Here is a 25,100-nt window from a genome sequence, read left to right as displayed (position 1 = left end):
TTTAAAGTAGGCTTTTACTATTTTGCTGTTCGTCGTTATTCTTCAACTAGTTGTGCCTCTTAAGCACTTCGGCCCTGGCGCTCTGGCGCCGACCCATGGACACACACCGCGCGTCCCCTCCTGGGGATTAGCGGATGGTCCACTGCATACCTTCAAAGCAATAGTCAGTAACCCATTTGCCGGTGTTTCTCTGCACGTTGCGGCATGAGTCACCCCTCTCTCCCAAATCATACCTGTCAGTCGGTGTGACATATTACAACCCCTGAGATCGGGGTACAGAACTTTTCTGTTTAATAGAACAACTAGTTAAAGAATAACGACGATCAGCAAAATAGTAAAAGCCTAATTTAAATGTTGTTGCAAAAAATATATTAATTTAGAGTAATGCAGTTTTTTTTTCCTGTGCACTGCAAACTGTGCTCATATTTGCAGAGTACGTTACAATGAAGCGTAAGATTACTTATTCTGTGCTTAATAAGACATCATAAACTTTCCAGAAATAACTTGCTGTGATAGAAAAATAGTACTCATGAACATCTGCATTCCTTACATTAGTAGCCGTTAGCACTGCAGCGAGTAATGCAAAGTTATTCATTAAGCGAATTGATTTGCAAACATCTTTTATGTGCATGTGCTTAGTGCTAACTGTTCTTGTGGTTTTGTGATTAACTTTAATTCACGGTATTAAAAATTTTACATCCGAGCTTGAGTTAGTACTTCTGGTTCTGTTCTCGCCTGATTACAGTTCAATGTCCGCCCGTGGTAGCTGAGTGGTCAGTGCGACGGAATGTAATATCAAAAGGCCCGGGTTCGATTCCCGGCTGGGTCGGAGATTTTCCCCGCTCAGGGACAGGGTGTTGTGTTGTCCTTATCATCATCATTTCATCCCCATCGACACCCAAGTCGCCGAAGTGGCGTCAACTCGAAAGACTTGCACCAGACGAACGGTGTACGCGGCGGGAGGCACTATCCACACGGCATTTCCTATTAAGTGATAGTTTGCTCTTACAATTAGTAGTCATACGGTAATTTTTGCTCACACAGTGAGGTGTCGACCGTTCTTAACTAATCTGAAATAAAAAATTATAACGGAATCATTTATTTATTCCAAATTTGGCTACTTCTTATTTTAATTTCTTTCGATCATTATTGTGTGAATGCAGTCGCCCGATAGCGATTTGGTTTTAACTTTATCTGCGCTCACCTGGAAATTCAGTTATACTTCGGACTACTAGTGTTTCCAAAACAACAGGCTTATGCAGTAATAAGCACAAATAAACAATTGACGACCGAAAGTGTTAAAAGGAATTCGTTTAACTTCGGTTACACGATAAATCAGTCTAATCTCAAAGCCGTAAATTCAACCAAATACCTACACTCATGCTCATAAATTAAGGATAAATGCAGAATGTGGTGTCACACAACGAGGAACTACACAAAACTGGCGATAATAGCGTAGGCACATAGGGAACACACACGGCAGAGATCTGTAAGTCCACGGTACTGGTGATAAGTTGAGAAAACCGTTCCGAAAAACATACGCAATAAAACGCCACTGTTTCCTGCGCATGTACCCCGACATCAATATGGGATATGATCACCATGCATACGTACACAGGCCGCGCAACGGGTTGGCATACTCTGGATCAGGTGGCCGAGCAGCTGCTGGGTGTAGCCTCCCATTCTTGCAGTAGTGCCTATCGGAGCTCCAGAAGTGTCGTAGGGGTTTGAAGACGTGCAGCGATACGTCGATTGAGAGCATCCCAGACGTGCTCGATGGGGTTTAGGTCTGGAGAACAGGCAGGCCACTCCATTAGTCTGATATCTTCTGTTTCAAGATACTCCTCCACGACGGCAGCTCAGTGGGGCCGTGCGTTATCATCCATTAGGGGGAAGGTGGGACCCACTTCACCCCTGAAACGGCGGACATACTGGTGCGAAATGACGTCCCGATACACCTGACCTGTTACAGTTCCTCTGTCAAAGACATGCAGGGGTGTACGCGCACCAATCATAATCCCACCCCACACCATCAAACCACGACCTCCATACAGGTCCCTTTTAAGGACATTAAGGGGTTGGTATCTGGTTCCCGATTCACGCCAGATGAAAACCCGGCGATAATCACTGTTCAGACTATGCCTGGACTCGTCCGTGTACATAACCTGCGACCACTGTTCTAATGACCATGTACTGCGTTCTTGACACCAGGCTTCACAGTTTCTCCTGTGACCAGTGGTCAGTGGAATGCATCTTGCAGGTCTCCGGGCGAATAAATCATATCTGTTTAGTCGTCTTTAGACTCTGTGTCTGGAGACAACTGTTCCAGTGGCTGCGATATGGTCCCGAGAAAGGCTGCTCTCAGTGCTCCTTGGCCGTATGCGGGCACTGATGGTGAGATATCGGTCTTCTTGTGGTGTTGAACACTGTGGACGTCCCGTACTGTAGCACCTGGACACGTTTCCTGTCTGCTGGAATCGTTGCCATAATCTTGAGAGCACACTTTATGGCACACGGAGAGTCTGTGCAACGACCTGCTGTGTTTGACCAGCCTCCAGTCGCCCTAGTATTCTACCCCTCATAACGTCATCAATATTTTTTGAACCATTTTCAACACACAGTCACCATTAGAACGTCTGAAAACGTCTGAACACTTGCTAGCTGCACCGTACTCTGACATGCACCAACACATCTCTGCTTATTTGGAATGCTGCCAGCGCCACTGAGCGATGACCGCAGGTCAAATGCACCGCATGGTCATACCCCGAGGTGATTTAAGCCCGCAAACCGCCCACCAGAGCGTTTTTGACCATGTATCAGCATCATCCTTAATTTATGAGCACGAGTGTAGGTATTACAATTACGAACAACTTAAACTGGAAGGAACACGCTGAAAATGTTGTGGAGAAGGCTAACCAAAGACTCCATTTCTGGCAGGACACTTAGAAAATGTAACAATCTACTACGGAGACTGCTTACACTAAGCTAGTCCGTCCTCTTTTAGAATACTGCTGCGCGGTGTACTATCCTTACTCGATAGGTCTGACCGAGTACATCGAAAAAGTTCAAAGAAGGGCAGCATGTTTTGTATTACGCGAAATATGGAAGAGAGTGTCCCAGAAATGATACAGGATTTGGGCTGGACGTCATTAAAAGAATCTCCTCACGAAATTCCTATCACCAACTTTCTCCTCCGAATGTGAAAATATTTTGTTGACACCGACCTACACAGGGAGGAACGATCACTACGATAAAATTAGGGAAATAAGAGCTCGTACGGAAAGACATAGGTGTTCGTTCTCTCCTTGCACTGTACGAGATTGGAATAATAGAGAATTGTGAAGATGGCTCGATGAACTCTCTGCCAGGCACTTTAATGTGATTTGCAAAGTATCCATGTACATGTGGATGTAGATGAGATGAAGGACGAATGCGAAGTTACATGCGGATTAATATATTGTCATTCATTGCAGATACGGAAATAACTCAGTAAAAATTATTTGTAGTGTAGTTTTAATGCTATGTTAGAGGAGATAAACGAGAAATACATTTTCATTCCTCCTTTTCTGGTTAAGAAGGAAATAAACTTGTTCACAAGCTGCCTTTATTTTCGAACTAAAGTGAAACATTAAAAAGTATTTCATTTTCAGAAAGACATGTAGTTACTACTTCTTAAAAGTTGCGATCTTGCATAGTGAGATTTTAGAAATCCACTATATACAGGATGATAATATGTACGATAAAATACATCATTTTTTATACCAGAATCATGCGCGGATGTGTTTACTCTACTTACTGAACTGAAGTGCCACTATCTTGCCCAACAACATACGTTATCCATTACTGAACTGAAATCCCGAGTGAGTGGACGGAAAAAAGGAAATCGAAAGAAACATATTAACGCCGGCAATCTCGAGATAAATCTACTGTAGTTACAACTAATTTCATTCTCAGCTGCATTCACACATTCCTATTGCTTTGTTGCAGGATGCCTGTCGTGCACCACCGTGCTGTGGTACATCACTTTCGTGGGCTGTGGAGTCAACTACATGATCAGGAGCAACATAAACATCGCGATTGTCGCGATGGTGAAGAAACGCCCGTCAGACGGGAGTGCAGTGGCTAGCGAGTGCTACCATTCGGATTTCAACTTGACCGGAAACTACTCCCTCAACGAGAGCCTTTCTCAGGTCGAACTGATCGACGTTGATGATGAGGTAACTGTTTTATGAGAAGTAACCAGAAATGATGATAAAAAATTTAAATACCAAATGCTCTAAATTCAGTTTCCGTCTGTTGTCCACACCTTCAAAATATGTAAATCCAGACTGCAGTAATTCATCAGTCCAGTCCTAAAAATATGTACAGCCTGACTGCATGCATTATTTCCTAGACTATGCTCGGTTCTGAGTGCGAACAACAGGGGCAGACCAGACGATTTGCAACTCTGCATTCCGTAAACCGCTGTGATATTCATGTCAGACGGTACTTCCCATTGCATCAAATGCTGAGGACTTCTACCTGCCCGTTCGTCTACGCAGAAAGAAAAAGATGACTGCTTAAATGCGCACGTGTGTGTTGTATATGGTTGTATTATCGCCCAGATTCCTCAAACGGTTTCTTAGAGTTTTGTGAGAAGTCTTTCTGGGACACACGGCGTGGTCAAGTGTTTGCTGAGAAGTTTAATGGTGCCAAAGCAAACAGTGTCATGTGATGCTTAGTCCCCAAATGGCGTCGGACAGGATCTGTTTTGAATAAGTAAAAAAAAATTTCGTAACATGCCCGCGCACCAGAAAATGTGGCTGCAGTTCACCGCTCAGAGTTCTAGAAAATCAACCCAACGCCTGTGGCAAGCGATCGGCATATCACATCGATCATGTAGACGAATTCTCTATCTGGACCTGCACATGTATCGGTACCGAACGTTACTGTACATCCATTAAAACCAGCAGATGCTTCTCACCACCTCCAATTATTTGAGTCGGTGTTCACTGTGATAACAATGAATGACTTTGACATGAACTGTTCTTTATGTCTGAGGAAGCCTGGATTCGCCTGAGTGATTATGTCGACTCACTGAATCAAAGCGTCTGGGTAGTGGAGTATCTGTGTAACTTCCACGAAACACTGTGCATGATCAGAGCGTTGGAGTTTGGTGTGCAATGTCTGCTCACTGCGTTATTGGTCCTATCTTCATTCATCAGACTCTGACTTTGGCGTGTTATGTTGCCAACATTTTGAAACCATTTGTGGCAGCATTAACGGAGGAGGAAAAATTCTATAGTTACTTCCAACAGAATGGAGCAACTTCCCACACAGTCGACCTAGCCTTGGAGCACATTTACACAATCTTCACGTGTGACAGAGTAGCTTGCAGAGCCCTAGCTGGCTACCCAGGTCACCTGACCTGTCAGTGTGCATTTACTTTAAATGAGGAGCCCCCAGCTCTAAGGCGAATCGCAACAACCTTCAGTCTTCCAGAAATGCGGTAGAACATTTCGGATTAGATTGCAGCAATTCCAGCAGTCCAGTTTCGATCTGCCTTCAGCAACTTGCGGACCATGGCCCAAATGTGCCAAGAGATGAATGGTGGCCACTTTCAACATGTGCTGCAGTCTGGCTAGTAATATATTTCTTTTCCTCAGCTGTGTTTCTTTTCACCCTCGAACTCTGTTCTCTGGGCTAATTTCATTTGCGCCATCTGCATGATTAGCGTATTTCTGCCATGTCAAATGACACGGTTACTTCTCCAGTCTATAGAGAGTCATTTTGAGTATAGCAAAGTGCTGGAGATGCCAGAGGGTGGTCGGTGCAGTCACTTGACTGTCACGGGTGCCGCCATGGCAGACCTAGTAGCAAGCATGGGGGACGAAGTTTCCAGTCAGTTGTAACAAGAGTAACCAGCATCGTCTCCTGGAGGCCAGGACCATCGCTGTGGTGGAAGTGATGGACAAGAACTCGCGCTTTGCCAGGGGTCGGATTGGTGCAGTAGCTGAGGCATCCGTAATGATGGGTTGGGCCTGAAGATGTTGGAGTTGTCAGTCTCTCCACAAAGTTTAACAGGTGAGTTCGGATAAGAGTTGCGAGAGAAGACTTTGAGAATGCGATGTGCTGCCGTTCTGTCAACCAGACGCCACTACGGGCTGTCTGGGTGGCTCTGAGCACTATGGGACTTAACTTCTGTGGTCATCAGTCCCCTAGAAATTAGAACTACTTAAACCTAACTAACCTAAGGACATCACACACATCCATGCCCGAGGCAGGATTCGAACCTGCGACCGTAGCAGCCGCGCGGTTCCGGACTGAGCGCCTTAACCGCGAGACCACCGCGGCCGGCGGCTGTCTGGGGCTTGGTCGCTGAGTGAAGACAACTGGTGGTGTGGTTGCTGTCTTTTCTCGGCTGGACAGACAGCAGTCCTAATCGAGGCAGCGAAAGGCTCTTCTGCTTGTCAAGGCGAGCACTGTCTGAAAGCTCTTGAGCTAACGGTTGGATGCTTGTCACTTTTGTGGCTGATACAGTGCGCTATACAGATGGTGCATTGAATTTATTTGCCATTGACTACATTGTGCACAGAAGTCTGTGGTTGTCGTGTGACCAGTTGTGGTTTCTATCGATGATTCAATGTGTGCGTGACATAATTCTACTGACAATTCACTTTGTTACTCGTCTAATATGAACAGTCAATTGTTTGTGTTATTGTGTAAGGATCTATTATTGTTGTGTGTAGCTTGTTGTGGTGGCTATCTTGGAATGGTAGAAGCATTAGTAGTAGTAGTAGCAGGCCTTCGTGTAGTGCTGTGCTGTGATCTTAGTTAATCTAAAAGATATTTTGCCATCTTATCTTTTACTATTGAAGTTGCCTCAGATATAGTAACTGGCTATGACGGAGGCCAGTTATGTATATTAGGGCAAAGGTTATAGTCGTATTCGCCGGTCGCGGTGTCCGAGCGGCTCTAGACGCGTCAGTCCGGAACCGCGCGACTGCTACGGTCGCAGGTTCGAATCGTACCTTAGTCATGGATGTGTGTGATGTTCTTAGGTTAGTTAGTTTTAAGTAGTTCTAGGTTCTAGGGGACTGATGACCTCAGATGTTAAGTCCCATAGTGCTCAGAGCCATTTGAACAATCTTTTTTATAGTCGTATTTCATCTGATACGTTTTCTTACATATTGTGAAGAGCCCAATTTATAAGGGAATGGTCCAATCCAACAAGTGGAAACATGCTCAGAAACGTTTTGTACAGAAATAATTCACCGAAAGAAAGACTCTGCTAGAGTTTTAGCTTGGGAAAATGTACACCCCTGCCGGGGCTCTAGAACAATGTGAATGAACAACATGGCAGGCACATATCCTTTGTTCACGGCGCGTCAGTAAACAGATAATACGACTCAGGGCGACAGTAATTTGTAAAGTGACCTTAATATCCATAGTAATTACCAGTTTCTTTTACATTAGAGTATGGCGTAACAATGGAGATAAAAGTAAATTAATATTCACTGTACTTAACGCTCAATGTTAAGCAGTGTAGAAATACGTTTGTGCTTCGTAAAATCTGTCAGTGAGTTGTAAAACAAAAAAAAAAACAAAAAACAAAAAAGAGCCTACACGAAGTAGTAAGTTCGCGCCGAAATCAAACACGCGAAGTGTGAAAGAAAAACTTAAACATTTGCTGTACAGCGTGGCCACCAAGTCCCATTACCACCATTATCCCTCTACCCCCATTAATAATCATCATAAACGCCTAAACGTAAATGAATACCATGAACAACAATTTTTAGAGGAGTTTCCTTGAGATATGAAATACGTAGAGTTGCTCCTGAGGGGCACAGAATCGTTGCTGATGGACATCTACGAGAATGGGTCCTCGGAATCGCAACTGAGACGAACTCTTCTGCGACCTGTTTAAGTAGATTCAAGAAATCATACAGTATATGAAGTCGCCAACGATCCAAGTTTACTTCGAGTAAAAGTGTGGTGGAGATGGCATTAATTCGCAGCTGACGTGAAAATGAAACTTGCTGTTGTTCCCACTTCGACTGTGTCTAACGCCTATGGTCAGATACGTGAAATAACTGCGAGCAAGCCGCCGCGCTTTACCATTTCGAAGCGAAAACAGACATATTTTGTGTACAGTCTTTTACTGCTCTGACACATTCATATACAACAATGACAAGTATAACAGTTTCTGCTGCCGGCCGCGGTGGCCGTGCGGTTCTAGGAGCTTCAGTTCGGAACCGCGGGACTGCTCCGGTCGCAGGTTCGATCCTGCCTAGGGCATGGATGTGTGTGATGTCCTTAGGTTAGTTAGGTTTAAGTAGCTCTAGGTTCTACGGGACTGATGACCTAAGATGTTAAGTCCCATAGTGCTCACAGCTATTTTAACCATTTGAATAGTTTATGCTGCTTTATAACTGTTTTCAGATACCTGCATGCGCTCTAACTGTTCGATGCGCATTTCTGACATGGTTTTCACATCTTTGGAAATGTTATTTTTGACTACGTTACGATGATTTGAAAATGGGCCTCGGCCCAATACTAGTCATCGAGTGAATAAAAAAGTGAAATTGGAGACTTTGGGTTGGTTTTTTGTTCTACTGATTAAAGTAAGTTACTGGCCTACAGCTACTCCAAAGTTCCCCAAAATAAGAACTGTTTACTGGCAAATATCTTACAATCGACGCAACCAAAACCTGGAAAAAAATAAAAGTACCTTTTTCAGCATTTGATTCGAAACAATTTGTAACCAGTTACTGAAATTAATTCGTTGCTTTCGCTTGAGTCCGTCGAAAGTAGATATATCCATGCCTCTCACTTTCAATAGGCCGACGAAAAGAGTGTTGACATAGTTCAGAGTCCACCTGGAACCGCCGGCCGAAGTGGCCGTGCGGTTAAAGGCGCTGCAGTCTGGAACCGCAAGACCGCTACGGTCGCAGGTTCGAATCCTGCCTCAGGCATGGATGTTTGTGATGTCCTTAGGTTAGTTAGGTTTAACTAGTTCTAAGTTCTAGGGGACTAATGACCTCAGCAGTTGAGTCCCATAGTGCTCAGAGCCATTTGAACCATTTGAGCCACCTGGAACCGCCAGTGTCACGCTTTATAAAGAATTCGTACCACTGTGAAAAATGTTAAGGAAATTGTCGGACAATATAATTTCCGATAGCTCATTGTCGTTTATCACAAGAGTAGTCTCAAATTTCAGTCATTTCTGCATCATCAGTCTACATCAGGACGCTTTACGAATTGCTTTACGTATGTCCTCAATACAGCACAGTAAGCAGAGCAGCGGCCAGGACCAATTGCTACTCCATCGCAGTTCTGTCCACATAAAACTTTTAATTGCTGTGAAGTGCCTAAAAACGTTAATTTGTCTTCCGTGCCTGGTGTAAGAAAAACGTTTGTCTTCATCGTGGAAGTGAACTTCATTGAGACGACTGTGGCGAACAAACATGGAACTCATTGTTAACAAAATATAAATTATTCTAAAAAATATCAGTAGAACTGTGCTACTGGAATTGTTTCGAATTGATGATTGTATAAGATATATTTCATTTCGATAAATTTTATCTCATGACTGATGGAAGTAATCAGTAATGTAACATCAAACACTGTCTTGATGTATTTTCCTCTCCTAGACAACTTTTTAAGAACTACGTATGCAAAACATTAATGGTACGTGACTTTTTTGTACGTTTTAAGTGCTTAAAATTCCCCTGTGTCATTGCGGACATTATCACTGCGTGGCGCTGCGCTCTCTTGTCACGGCCGACCGGAAACTTGTGGTAAAGTCTTATGGGACCATACTGCTGAGGTCATCGGACCCTCAGCCTGCACACTACTTAATCTAACTTAAACTAACTTACGCTAAGGACATTACACACATCAATGTCCGAGGGAGGCCTCGAACCTCCGACGGGGGGAGCCGCGTGAACCGTGGCAAGGCGCCTCACACCGCACGGCTGTCCGCAGCTCGTGGTCGTGCGGTAGCGTTCTCGCTTCCCACACCCGGGTTCGATTCCCGGCGGGGTCAGGGATTTTCTCTGCTTCGTGATGACTGGGTGTTGTGTGATGTGCTTAGGTTAGTTAGGCTTAGGTAGTTCTAAGTTCTAGGGGACTGATGACCACAGCACTTAAGTCCCATAGTGCTCAGAGCCATTTGATCCATTTGATCCGCACGGCTACCCCGCGGCAGCCGATCGAATGCTACCCAGGAAGGCCTGTAAAAACTGCTGTCATAAACAATTCTTAGTGCTACAAAAAAAAGTAACTTCAACAATTTTTGAAAACTGCTTACAGTGCATATTACCAGCTAAAATTCTGACACTGCATTTTTTTCGTTGTATTTTTCCTAGATGAAAATACTTCTATGTGGGAAATATCCGGTTTGGATCAATCCCTCGATAGCACCTTTTGGGCTGCAGAAATATTTTGCCTTGTTGAAAGGGTATTCCTGTTCTGCTCATTTTAAATAAATTAACTGATAAACTGACACACACACGTGCCCAGCTCATAGCTTCAACCCCACTCCTGCTCAACCCCACACCACAAGAGTTAAGTAAGAATTTTCCTCCAGGCAATTTCTTAAATAAAGGGTGTGATTTACGAGCTACACACGGTCGACTACTGTTTCTGGAGAATACTGCAGTCTCAAGTTGCCAACACACACAGGAAAACCACGTAACCACCACACCTAACGTGATGCAGATGATCTATCTCATGCTGTTGGTTTTAGCATCTACATACACATCAGCTGCCTCATCCCAAGTGAGAATGGCTTAAAGTTATTACTGCTAGTTTACACTCGCCCATTCTGGGAACTCACGTAAGCTGTGCATTCATAGTTTACACGTGTCACTTGTAGCCACGAAATGCAGATGGAGCATACCGCAGTCACGTGTAGAATACTGAGGCACATGCATGTATGCACGTTTCTGAGCTTTGAGCAGCACAGTGGAGATCAACTCAGTGCATTACAGTCGGAGCCAAGGTTCGTTTGACAACAGCCTTCCTCACCTTCTTCATACACCACGCTACTGAGTGGAGGGTGGCAGGAGGCGAAGAGGTGTTGAATTCTTAGTGATAATGAATATATAGAGACTAAGTTGATCGTATCAAGGTTGTTTCATATGTTCTCTGTTGCCATAGTCCTCGTAGTTGCCTCTATGAATGCAGCACCCAGTTCCGCCATTTTGTATTCAGGATACCTACGGCCTATAGCTTTTAGTCTACAATAATCAGCTGGTGGTGTGGTGTGACCACTATGAGGCTGATACCTGAAGCATTATCTTTCACGATAGTAATTGAATATGCAAACCACATCATGTGGATTATGCTAACAACCCTCAGCTGCAAACGAGTCTTCGAGCCATGTTGACAGACCACACGATGTTCATAAGTAGCATTTCTGTATTGACGATTGGCGACATGGAGCACTCTGCTCAGTTGCAGTGAGAAAGCAGGTTTACTTTCACAGCCATTAGACAGGTGGCTGTACATAGTGAATTCCTGTGCTCAACAGTATTTCAATAGCGATTAACGATGAAACATCCACATGCAGTGACACACACACACACACATATACAAACTTTGCAAGTCACAAGATTGCGACCAAACGTCATTTGATCACTGTATGATGCTGTTATTTTGAAAACTTTGCTTGAACCAATTTCTGTCATCTTTTTCAGATAAGATTTGACTGGGACGAACATCAGCAAAGCGTTGTCATGGGAGCATTTTTCTGGCTCTACTGGGCAACGCAGGTGCCTGCAGGAATGATGGCTCAATACTTCGGTTCGAAGAAAGTGTTTGGTATCGGTAACCTTATGGTTTCCATAACAACACTGCTGATACCACTTTCTGCATCACTTGACTACAGGGCTCTGGTAACCCTGAGGGCTTTCCAAGGAGTTTGTGGCGTGGGTACACCATTTATAAGAAGTAGTGTTAAAGCAGATGGCTAATTACACACTAATATGCTGATAATACAGCATGATTTTGGTGAATGTAGACAGACTGCAGAAAACGATGATGAGCAAGGATGGTCATATGGACATATGACCAGTAATACATTCCAAGGGGTTTCCAGCAGCTTGGATGTGGATGTAAGACATCTTTGACTGTGTAGCTTTCAGTGACTGAAAGTACACTGAAGCAACATCAGGTTAGTAGGAATGTTGTGTCTGTACCAGTGTTTTAGCTTCACAGTCAACAGGATAGTGAACTGCAGCAGCATCATGTTGTAGTGACATGACCCTTCCCGCCACAACAAGCATATCGTCCAGCAATGGAGGCACTATCTCCCACAAGAAAATGCAGATATACCTCGCATGTGAGGTGTTACGGAAGGATGGCTGGTCCCATGTTGAAGCCACCAATAATCCCTGCCCAGACATCGAAGCTGAATCGATGCCGATGGTACACTACCAATATACCATAGGGATTCTTGAAACTTCCTGGCAGATTAAAACTGTGTGCCCGACCGAGACTCGAACTCGGGACATTTGCCTTTCGCGGGCAAGTGCTCTATCAACTGAGCTACCGAAGCACGACTCACGCCCGGTACTCACAGCTTTACTTCTGCCAGTACCTCGTCTCCTACCTTCCAAATTTTACAGAAGTTCTCCCGCGAAAGGCAAAGGTCCCGAGTTCGAGTCTCGGTCGGGCACACAGTTTTAATCTGCCAGGAAGTTTCATATCAGCGCACACTCCGCTGCAGAGTGAAAATCTCATAGGGGTTCTTCTTAGCCCACAGGTGGATGTTGTGAAGGTTGACGATACTGCTGCATGTTAAGATAGTCTCACCAGTGTATGGGATAGGTGACAAATCCCAGCATCATGGTGGCCTACACGTTGAACCAGCGACAAAACCATCGCCTCAAAGCTATGTCTGTAGGTAATGAGTCCTGCATGCATCGTAAGTGATACGGATAGTGGAAACTGTGTGTAGAAAGTTTTGTACAGTCGTCTGGATTAATCCTGGTGGCCAGCCTCCTGTCTGGAGCTGATACCAGGGTCAGTGTCAGAGATCATATTATCTCCAAGTTTCCGTGGAACACATACTAAGAGAGATGGTGCAGTGGTGAGTACGCATTCTGGAGGATGGCAGTTCAAATCCCCTGGCCATCCAGATTTAGGTTTCCTGTGATTTCCCTAAATCGCTCCAGACAAATACCAGAACGCTTCCCTTTAAAAGGCACAGCCGCTTTCCTTCCCCATCCTTCCGTATTCTGAGGTTATGCTCCATCTCTGATCACTTCATTTTCGATGGGATACTAAAATCCAATCTTATGCTCCTCCCATGAAACGCATTTCCGGTCATATATTCATATGACCTGTTTGCTCAGAGATCGTTTCTTGCAGTTTGTTCCCATTTAGCAAAATTAACCCATATATGTACACTAAATGAACATCCTTTGTTCTAACAATAAATGTAGACTTTGAAAAGAAATATTATTATAAGTTTACACTAGAAACATTCAGGAAGCAGGATAGAAATATAAACTTCGTGGTGGAATATGAAAACAATCGAAGCATCAATTTTCTAAACCTTAACATCAAGAAATAAAACAATTCACAAACCTTCAAAGTTCACAGAAATACAACTGCAACAACTACCACTATACACAGCTCATCTTGCCACCCCATGTTGGACATGTATGCAGAGCATTAGTTAACAGATTCAGCAGTATACAAATGGATTAATATCCAAAGCTTGGTGATCTCAGTGCAGTCGAGCAAACAGCTACATCAAATGGTTACGATGATATACTAATTGTCAGCTTTACTCAAAAAAGAAAAGCTCTATTAAACCAACATTCAGACAGAAAATGAAAAGGAGATTCACTACTTGCATTCCTTTCACAGGCAAACTCTCCTACCACATAGCAAACATTTTCAGTCTGCATAACTTTAACTGTGCCTTCACAAGACATAACAAACCACAAACACACACACACACACACACACACACATACATACACACACAAACACAAACACACACACACACAATATTAACACACATACAAATGAACATTCACAACAAGTAATTTACAAAATAATATGTAGTACCTGCAAAGCCCTCTATGTAGGTGAAACCGGGCGAGAATTCCAAGAAAGATACAGTGGTACACTGACAACCATAATAAATCAGCAAGAGCCACCCACACAAAAATTACAAGCCACACATTCCATGACAGTGCACGTGATCTTTACATATGACATAAATGGATAAGGAACAACAAATGGATTTATATGGAGAATTGGAAATATTTATTCACAGCACATTACATGGAGATACGTTACTAAATGATAAACTTGAAAATAATAATAGTAACTTCTTTAAAAACTTTTCTAGTGTTGAATGCGTATTACATTAAAAGAATCTCCATTGCATACTACTGTTTTAACTGTAGAAACCTTTTAGTTTAACTTTTAGGACTCTTTATTGTAATGTAAACAAATCATTGTGAAAGTGCTAAGTTTTGATGTACTTAATTCTGTGCTCTTTGTGCCAGACAGTGAAATTACCAACAAGAATGTAATTAAGTGCGCTAACAAGATGATCAGTCATGCTTATCACATAATGTAGATATTATAGGATGTATATCTCCCTGAAGAGGTGTCTTATGCTACGCATAACCTCACTATCACACAAAGGCAAGAAACTAACTTCATACTAATTACAATGTAAAAGTAACTGTAAATGCATCTGATGATGGCAGCATGCTACCGAAGACCGCCGTGCTAATAAAATATTAGCAACAAATGGTCGTGCAGTATATACACTCCTGGAAATGGAAAAAAGAACACATTGACACCGGTGTGTCAGACCCACCATACTTGCTCCGGACACTGCGAGAGGGCTGTACAAGCAATGATCACACGCACGGCACAGCGGACACACCAGGAACCGCGGTGTTGGCCGTCGAATGGCGCTAGCTGCGCAGCATTTGTGCACCGCCGCCGTCAGTGTCAGCCAGTTTGCCGTGGCATACGGAGCTCCATCGCAGTCTTTAACACTGGTAGCATGCCGCGACAGCGTGGACGTGAACCGTATGTGCAGTTGACGGACTTTGAGCGAGGGCGTATAGTGGGCATGCGGGAGGCCGGGTGGACGTACCGCCGAATTGCTCAACACGTGGGGCGTGAGGTCTCCACAGTACATCGATGTTGTCGCCAGTGCTCGGCGGAAGGTGCACGTGCCCGTCGACCTGGGACTGGACCGCAGCGACGCACGGATCCACGCCAAGACCGTAGGATCCTACGCAGTGCCGTAGGGGACCGTACCGCCACTTCCCAGCAAATTAGGGACACTGTTGCTCCTGGGGTATCGGCGAGGACCATTCGCAACCGTCTCCATGAAGCTGGGCTACGGTCCCGCACACCGTTAGGCCGTCTTCCACTCACGCCCCAACATCGTGCAGCCCGCCTCCAGTGGCGTCGCGACAGGCGTGAATGGAGGCACGAATGGAGACGTGTCGTCTTCAGCGATGAGAGTCGCTTCTGCCTTGGTGCCAATGATGGTCGTATGCGTGTTTGGCGCCGTGCAGGTGAGCGCCACAATCAGGATTGCATACGACCGAGGCACACAGGGCCAACACCCGGCATCATGGTGTGGGGAGCGATCTCCTACACTGGCCGTACACCACTGGTGATCGTCGAGGGGACACTGAATAGTGCACGGTACATCCAAACCGTCATCGAACCCATCGTTCTACCATTCCTAGACCGGCAAGGGAACTTGCTGTTCCAACAGGACAGTGCACGTCCGCATGTATCCCGTGCCACCCAACGTGCTCTAGAAGGTGTAAGTCAACTACCCTGGCCAGCAAGATCTCCGGATCTGTCCCCCATTGAGCATGTTTGGGACTGGATGAAGCGTCGTCTCACGCGGTCTGCACGTCCAGCACGAACGCTGGTCCAACTGAGGCGCCAGGTGGAAATGGCATGGCAAGCCGTTCCACAGGACTACATCCAGCATCTCTACGATCGTCTCCATGGGAGAATAGCAGCCTGCATTGCTGCGAAAGGTATATATACACTGTACTAGTGCCGACATTGTGCATGCTCTGTTGCCTGTGTCTATGTGCCTGTGGTTCTGTCAGAGTGATCATGTGATGTATCTGACCCCAGGAATGTGTCAATAAAGTTTCCCCTTCCTGGGAAAATGAATTCACGGTGTTCTTATTTCAATTTCCAGGAGTGTATTATTTCATAAAAATCTTAATATACGGTCGCAGCCCTCAAATGACATCCATATAAAGTGAATAAATTTAAGTGTAATATAATTTTATATTATTCACAAAAACAGTATTTATGAGGGCCATTCTAAAAATAAAGAGCGTTTGTTTCTCCAGAAATTTTCATTCAAGATAATTCAACAAATCGCTTTGCAACTATTTTGATATCTTAACTATTTTTCTACGTAGTGCTGTTTACACTAAGACATTTGTCGTAGCACTCCACAAGCTTTCCTAAGCTTTCTGCATAGCAATTACGCTAAATTCTCAAACCAGTTAGTAATATCCTCTTTGAGTTCGTTGCCACTTCCTTAATGCTTTCCATACAAAAATCCATCAATTTGAAAAATTCGTGATGATTGCTCGGTGATACGTCAGCCTATAGGGCGAATGTTTCAAAAATTTCCAAATTAAACCGTTGAATCAAATCATTCATCAACGCACCGTGGGCGAGTATTATCGTCAAGAAATACGAGTACAACTCCGCCTCTGCAGCAGTTCACTACCTTTGTTTTCAGGCGACTCGTGTTTTGGTGAAGAGCCTGTCAGTATATAGGCTGTTGCATTTATGGTCTCTCCTCTAGGCATGCTGTCGGTGGACTAGGAAGCACTGCGGCCATAAGTTTTTTGGTTTCCGCAATTTATCTGGCACTTTAATGTTTCTTTTGGTATCGTGAATGATGGCATTCGATGGCCTGGCACTTTTTTTCTGGCCTTCGATGCGAAACGTAAAACACGTCATCAGTAACGCTGTGGTTCAAAGACTCCCAGCCTTTCTTGCCATATCCAGTGAGAAATATCGAACATTCGTTGTTTCTTTCGTCCGGCTGTCGAAAGTCGAGGAACCCAAGCGACTCACACTTTTCTATGCTCCTCCACCAACAATCTGATACAGAACCGATCGTGAAGATTCAGGAAACCACAATCCCAGTATGTCAATAATGAAACGTCTATTCTGCCGAAATTTTTCCTCAGTCCTTCAATTTGTCAGTCACAGCTGAAGGTCGGCCTGATGGTTCTTCATCAAGAATATTCGTTCCACTACCATTCAACATTACACACCATAATCCAACCGAAATCTGATTCACCACATTTGCCTCTAAACTTTGATTACCTGGCTGTAAATGTCGATACGGCTGATTTTCTTTTCAATTTATCAACTGTATTACACTACGAATTTCACATCTTGATGGATTATTAACTTTGGCACATAACGTAAGATCGTGCGAATTATTAGTGCGTTATCCTTCCTGGTCGCTGTTAGCTATACTGGAACCAAAGCTTGGGAAGATCTGTGACGTAGCTACTGAGAACTGTGATGCTCGCCAGAAAAACAGCCTTACTTTTAAAATGGCCCTCGTAGATGGTTAATGGCTCTATAAACCATTTTGTTCCTTAAGAAAGTTCATGACGAGAAATAGCACATGTAATTTTGTGTCGTTAGGGCTTCTGCTTTCCATCTCTCAGCTACATTATCTCGAGATGGATACCAACCAATGAAAGGGGGAAATTTATGAGCGCATTCATGGGTAAGAGCAAATTTGACTATTTTAGCATTTGGTGTGAAGCGTGTGCAAAACTGTGTTTCTCATCATTTACACTGTTCAGTACGTTACATTATAAACTGTAAATTTATTGCTTCCATGCTTCTTTACATTCGGTATATCATTAGTATATGCTAACATGATGTGAGGAAATTACTTTGAACAAATTACAGGGAAGCATGTATATGCATGGTGTATGCAAAAACTTTTGTTTGTATTTAAATAGCTATTAAAGCTTATAGCTCTATTTTTCCAACATGGAACACAGCATCACAAACATTTTCACGCATCTTATTGCAACTGAGTGTGGGCATATTTTGTAGCTCGACATGTATCGAAAAGGTACTCCACGTCTCGCCACATGTTCACAAGCACGAGAGGCATTATGGCCTCCACTGTAAAAAAATGGTTCAAATGGCTCTGAGCACTATGGGACTTAACTTCTGAGGTCATCAGTCCCCTAGAACTTAGAACTACTTAAACCTAACTAACCTAAGAACATCACACACAACCATGCCCGAGGCAGGATTCGAACCTGCGACCGTTGCGGGCGCGCGGTTCCAGACTGTAGCGCCTAGAACCGTTCGGCTACTCCGGTCGGCCCTCCACTCTACTGTCGATCAGTTGTGTGAGGCCTACCAGATCTCGAACCCTTGCTCAGTAAACGATGTTACTGATAAGCCCTTAATCGTCGAAACCCAGCGGAACTGAAAAGAATACCGAGAGATCCAGGCGACGAAACCCGGTCTACCGATCCAAAGCTTAGGTAACGTCTCATGGGTACGTGTTACAACATACACATGATACTGGGGGAGGGGGGGGCACTTGTGTATCTGCGTTGCTCGCCAACATGTCGAGATTAGCGTGCCATGTCACTGTAGACGCCGTAAACACATCACGTTTATGGAAGTCCAACCACACATCAATTTTCTAGTACGACCCTTTCGTACTCAATTACTTCTCCGGGTGTTTCCCTTCCACATATTCATCAGTTATAACCGTTATCTTTGCAACAGACATGAAAGACCTGAATACCACTTCGTTGAGGTAATCGTTGTTTTCGTCTATATGATGCATCATTTCCGTAACAAAATCAGATTGTCTGTAGTGATCCTCAGGCTTAATGTGATGAAAAGCTGAAGTTTGTAAGCACCCAACCAGAGATATTTATGCACAATGTAGTGCACCGTCGGAAGGGGGACGATTTGTTACCCTATTGGGGTGTCTAATGGATTTACGTGGGCTTCTAGTGAATGATTCGGACACACGTTCAACAAACAGTCTTATCATTCACAAGCGTCTTAGGATGTTTCACAGAATTTGCAATCAAACTTGCAGTTTCTCTAAGAGTTTTCCCCACTGATAGTGAATTTGCATGTTGCAGTATCCTGGTTCTATTCCCTTCTTGTACGCACACACTTAGCGCTGTTCATAAAATGGTGAAGATCACACTTTTAGTGTGCCTCCACTAATTGCGTATTCATCCAACTACATAAAATAACGAATTTTTTCGTTATAAGCATTTATTTGTATACATCTACAGCCCGAACACTCTGCATAGTACACTGAAGAAACATGGAAACTAGTACACCTGCCTAATATCGTGTAGGGCCTCCATTAGCACACAGAAGTGCCGCAGCCCGTGGCATGGACTCGACTAATGTCTGAAGTAGTGTTGGAGGGAACTGAAACCATGAATCCTGCAAGACTGTCCATAAATCCGTAAGATTATGAGGGGTTGGAGATCTCATCTGAACAGCACGTTGAAAGGAATCCCAGATATCCCCAATAATGTTCATATTTGTGGAGTTTGGTGGCCAGCGGAAATGTTTAAACGCGGAAGAGTGTTCTGGAGCCTCTCTGTAGCAATTATGGTCGTTTGGGGTGTCGCATTGTTCTGCTGGAATTGGCCAAGTCCGCCACAATGCACAATGGACATGAATGGATGCGGCTGATCAGATAGGATACTTACGGACGTGTCTCCTGTCAGAGTCGTATCTAGACGTGTAAGGAATCCCATATCACTCCCACTGCACATGTCCCACACCATTACAGAGCCTCCACCAGCTTGGACAGTCCCGTGCTGACATGCAGGGTCCATGGATTCATGAGGTAGTCTCCATACACACACACGTCCATCCGCTCGATTCAATTTGAAACGAGACTCTACGGACCAGGCAACACGTTTCCAGTCATCAACAGTCCACTGTCAGTGTTGACGGGCCCAGACGAGGCGTAAAGCTTTGTGTCCTGCAGTCATCAATGGTACATAGTGGGTCTTTGGCACCAGAAGCCCATATCGATGATGTTTCGTTGCATGGTAGACACACTGACACTTTTTGATGGCCCAGCATTGAAATCTCCAGCAATTTGCGGAAGGGTTGCACTTCTGACACCTTGAACGATTCACTTCAATCGTCGTTTGTCCCGTTCTTGCAGGATCTTTTTCCGGCCGCAGCGATGTCGGAGATCTGATGTTTTACCGGATTCCTAATATGCACAGTATACTCGCGAATGGTCGTACGGGAAAATACCCACTTCATCGCTACCTAGTAGATTCTGTGTCCCATCGCTCGTGCGCCGACTATAACACCACGTCCAAACTCACTAATGTCTTGATAACCTGCCGTTGTAGCAGCAGTAACCGAACTAACAACTGCGCCAGACACTTGTTGTCTTACATTAGCGTCGCTGACCGCCGCGCTGTCTTTTGCCTGTTTACATTGTATTTGAATACACATTCTTACACCGGCTTCTTTGGCGTTTTTTTTTTTTAAAAAAAAAAATTCTTTATTCATAACACAATAATAATTATACATGATTGACCCACCACCTTAATGATTAGTGGGTCCTATGTTCCTACTTTATACAATGGCAGCTTCTACATTTTACTTAATTACAGACAGTTATGTGGTTAGTACTAGGCAGACTACTTCTTATTCTAAGTTAGCTTAACTTCTAGTTACTACGAAAGGGTTAGTACTAACTGCCTGCAGCGTTACAATTGTGCCAGTGTAATTTATAAACCTACTTTGGAAGCCTTGCCCATAGAGCTAATCCCTATGGGCGTGCCCCTGGCACAGGGCAGGCAAGGACGGTTTATCGCTGCAGGTTCCTAATTTACTATCCTATTCTAATTGCCTAAATCTGCTCCCTATTCTAAGTCAAAGTTGGTGCGTTGTCCTATTCGGGATTACCCCAGTCCCCCTAGTCCCGGTCGTGGCGGATTCCAACTGTGAAGTCGACCTATCCACGAACGGGCGGTATGGGACCGGAGCTGTGGTCGCAATCAGTGGTTTTTATTTAACTAGGCTTGTAGGTCTCTCAAAAAAGCTTTTAATACTTTTTGTGATACCTCGTTGGCTAGTATGTTTAGTCTTTGAAAAGTCTCCTCTTGTCTCAAAAGGTCATAGGTATTTGTATTCGGTAGTTGTCGTCTAATTGTCCCGGCTACATCATCGAAAAGGGGGCACTCGTAAACCACATGGCCAGGAGTACCCTCCGGTGCACCACAGTCGCACGCAGGCGTCGCCCTTTTCCCAAATCTACTTAGATAAGTCGGATATGGGCCATGACCGGTGAGGAAGTGGAACAAACCCCTACTTGGCTCGAAATACTTCATTTTTAGTCTTTCCTTAACGTCTGGTAGGAACTGAAAGGTTCTTCTACCAGTTTCATCTAACTCCCATATCTCCTGCCATAGATCTATCCCTCTTTCCCTTATCTCTCCTTTTTCCCTGACTATTACCCCCATAATTTCCTCTACTTTTGTGTTAATACCCTTTCTGGCCCAGTACCAAGCGGCCTGCTCCCTAATCTTAATATCTATGCCCCATTATGATTAGCAGTGCTCCGCCCGGAGAAGTTCTATATGCTCCTACGGACCTTAATATCATGTTTCTTTGTACTCTCCTCACCGTCATGGCAGGCACCACCCTCGTGAGCCTGTGAGCCCAGACTCCTGAGCCGTAACCCACTATGGATGTCAGTATACTATTGTGGTAAAGTTTGATTAAATGGGGCGGAAGGTGGAATCTCTTGTGTCCTATGGAGATCAGGTTATTTAATAATTGTAGGGCTTTCTGGGTTACGGTTTCTATGTGCCTTGCAAAGTTCCACCTTTCATCGATGATGATTCCTAGGTAGCGCGTTTCTCGTCTCCGTAAAACGGGCGTACCGTCAATTCTCACAGTCGGGTTTCTCGTTAATTGTCCTTTAAGTAGCAGGTACGTCGACTTGCTTGGTGAGATCGTCATTTTGGTGTTGCGGCACCATAGTTGTAGTTTATTTAGTGCTCGCTCTATTTTGGGTTCTATATCCTCGCGACTTCGGCCGCCGACCAGCAGGAGGAGGTCGTCAGCGTAGGCTATCACCTCTAGCACTTCTTCACTCCGTTGCAGGCTTTCCAGAAGAGGCTCCATGTGGATGTCCCAAAAAAGGGGACCCACCACGGAGCCCTGGGGGCAACCCTTGGTGATGGTTTTCCGGACTTTCCCGCTAGGGGATGATAGCCATACCTCCCGATCTTCACAATAGCTCCTCAAACACCCATATAGCAGCCCTGGACATCCCTTCTCCCGAAGGCAGGAGAAGAGCGAAGGCCACCACAGGTTGTCGAAGGCGCCACTGATATCTACCATGATGCCAACAACATACTTACACGGGGCTGAGTATAAACTAATACACCAAAACCTTATGACCACGACCTACTGCGACGATAATGCTACCTGCTGGCGCTGCGCGCACGTGACGCGGAAAAATAAGTGTGTAAGAAGGTAAGCGGAGGCGAATGTGGAGAAACGATTCTCGCGACGATACTGCCCGAAAATGAAAAAATCCACCGATCCAGGTGACTTCCACCGAGGACAGATGTTTATGCTCTTGGCCTGGGAGGTACCTCGGAAAAAGCTAAGTAGGTCGTCTCTTCTCATGAAACTGTCGTAAGTGTTTGTGAAAGTGGTTGAAGGACTGTGAAACCACGTGTAGGTGGCCACGTTTCCGACATTTACGCCTTATCTACATCTACATCTACATTTATACTCTGAAAGCCAACCAACGGCGTGTGGCGAAGTGCACTTTACGTGCCACTGTCATTACCTCCCTTTCCTGTTCCAGTCGCGTATGGTTCGCGGGAAGAACGACTGCCGGAAGCCCCCGTGCGCGCTCGAATAATTCTCCAATTTTACATTCGTGATCCTCTTGGGAGGAATAAGTAGGGGGAAGCAATATATTCGATACCTCAACCAGAAACGCACCCTCTCGAAACCTGGACAGCAAGCTACAAAGCGATGCAGAGCGCCTCTCCTGCTGAGTCTCCCACAAGAGTTTGCTAAACATATCGACAACACTATCGCGCATACAAAATAACCATGTGACAAAACGCGCCGCTCCTCTTTGGATCTTCTCTATCTCCTCTGTCAACCCGACTTGGTACGGATCCCACACTGATAAGCAATACTCAAGTATAGGTCGAACGAGTGGTTTGTAAGCCACCTCCTTTGTTGATGGACTACATTTTCTAAGGACTCTCCCAATGAATCTAAACCTGGCACCCGCCTTACCAACAATTAATTTTGTATGATCATTCCCCTCCAAACCGTTCCGTACGCATACTCCCAGATATTTTACAGAAGTAACTGCTACCAATGTTTTTTCCACTATCATGTAATCATACAATAAAGGATCCTTCTTTCTATGTATTCCCAATACATTACGTTTGTCTATGTTAAGGGTCAGTTGCCACTCCCTGCACCAAGTGCCTATCCGCTGCAGAACTTCCTGCATTTCGCTGCAATTTTCTAATGCTGCAACTTCTCTTATACTACAGCATCAACCGCGAAAAGACGCATGGAACTTCCGACACTATCTACTAGGTCATTTAGGCCGGCCGAAGTGGCCGTGCGGTTAAAGGCGCTGCAGTCTGGAACCGCAAGACCGCTGCGGTCGCAGGTTCGAATCCTGCCTCGGGCATGGATGTTTGTGATGTCCTTAGGTTAGTTAGGTTTAACTAGTTCTAAGTTCTAGGGGACTAATGACCTCAGCAGTTGAGTCCCAAAGTGCTCAGAGCCATTTGAACCATTTTTTACTAGGTCATTTATATATATATTGTGAAAAGCAATGGTCCCATAACACTCCCCTGTGACACGCCAGAGGTTACTTTAACGTCTGTAGACGTCTCTACATTGAGAACAACATGCTGTGCTCTGAAACTTCCTGGCACATTGAAACGGTGTGACGGACCGAGACTCGAACTCGGGACCTTTGCCTTTCGCGGACAAGTGCTCTACCAACTGAGCTACCCAAGCACGACTCACAACTCTCCTGCTTCTGTGAAGTTTGGAAGGTAGGGGACGAGGTACTGGCGGAATTAAAGCTGTGAAGACGGAGCGTGAGTCGTGCTTGGGTAGCTCAGTTGGTAGAGCACTTGCCCGCGAAAGGCAAAGGTCTCGAGTTCGAGTCTCGGTCCAGCACACCGTTTTAATCTGCCAGGAAGTTTCACATCAGCGCACACTCCGTTGTAGAGTGAAAATTTCATTCTATGCTGTACTTTGTTCGCTAAAAACTCTTCAATAAAGCCGCACAGCTGGTCTGATATTCCGTAGGCTCTTACTTTGTTTATCAGGCGACAGTGCATAACTGTATCGAACGCCAACTGGAAGTCAAGGAAAATGGCATCTACCTGGGAGCCTGTATCTGATATTTTCTGGGTCTCATAAACAAATAAAGCGAGTTGGGTCTTACACGATCGCTGTTTCCGGAATCCATGTTGATTCCTACAGAGTAGATTCTGGGTTCCCAGAAATAACATGATACGCGAGCAGAAAACGTGTTCTAAAATTCTACAACAGATGGATGTCAGATATATAGGCCTACAGTTTTGCGCATCTGCTCGACGAAACTTCTTGAAAACTGGAACTACCTGTGCTCTTTCACAATGATTTGGAACCTTCCGTTCCTCTAGAGACTTCTGGTACACGGCTGTTAGAAGGGGGGCAAGTTATTTCTCGTACTCTGTGTAGAATCGAATTGGTGCCCCGTCAGGTCCAGTGGACTTTCCTCTGTTGAGTGATTTCAATTACTTTTCTATTCCTTGGACACTTATTTCGATGTCAGCCATTTTTTCGTTCGTACGAGGATTTAGACAAGGAACTACAGTGCGGTCTTCCTCTGTGAAACAGCTTTGGAAGAAGGTGTTCAGTATTTCAGCTTTACGCGTGTCATTCTCTATTTCAATACCATTATCGTCCAAGAGTGTCTGGATATGCTGTTTCGATCCACTTACTGATTTAACGTAAGACCATAACTTCCTAGGATTTTCTAT

The 25,100-nt window shown here is 44.7% G+C and overlaps 1 protein-coding gene across 1 annotated transcript in view; it reads left to right on the top strand.

Annotated features, from left to right (window-relative positions):
• LOC124593951 (sialin-like) overlaps positions 1-25,100 on the top strand; it is a 79,797-nt gene that overhangs the window by 18,473 nt on the left and 36,224 nt on the right. Inside the window, exons 2-4 of the mRNA XM_047132299.1 lie at positions 3,988-4,217; positions 11,682-11,912; positions 17,680-17,764. Of these exons, the coding sequence (XP_046988255.1) occupies positions 3,988-4,217; positions 11,682-11,912; positions 17,680-17,764 (546 nt within the window). The remainder of the gene's footprint in view (positions 1-3,987; positions 4,218-11,681; positions 11,913-17,679; positions 17,765-25,100) is intronic.

Source organism: Schistocerca americana, chromosome 2 (assembly GCF_021461395.2).
Source record: "Schistocerca americana isolate TAMUIC-IGC-003095 chromosome 2, iqSchAmer2.1, whole genome shotgun sequence".
NCBI lineage: Eukaryota > Metazoa > Arthropoda > Insecta > Orthoptera > Acrididae > Schistocerca > Schistocerca americana.
The sequence above is the reverse complement of the archived record's forward strand: the minus strand, read 5'-3'. Positions and strand labels throughout refer to the sequence as shown.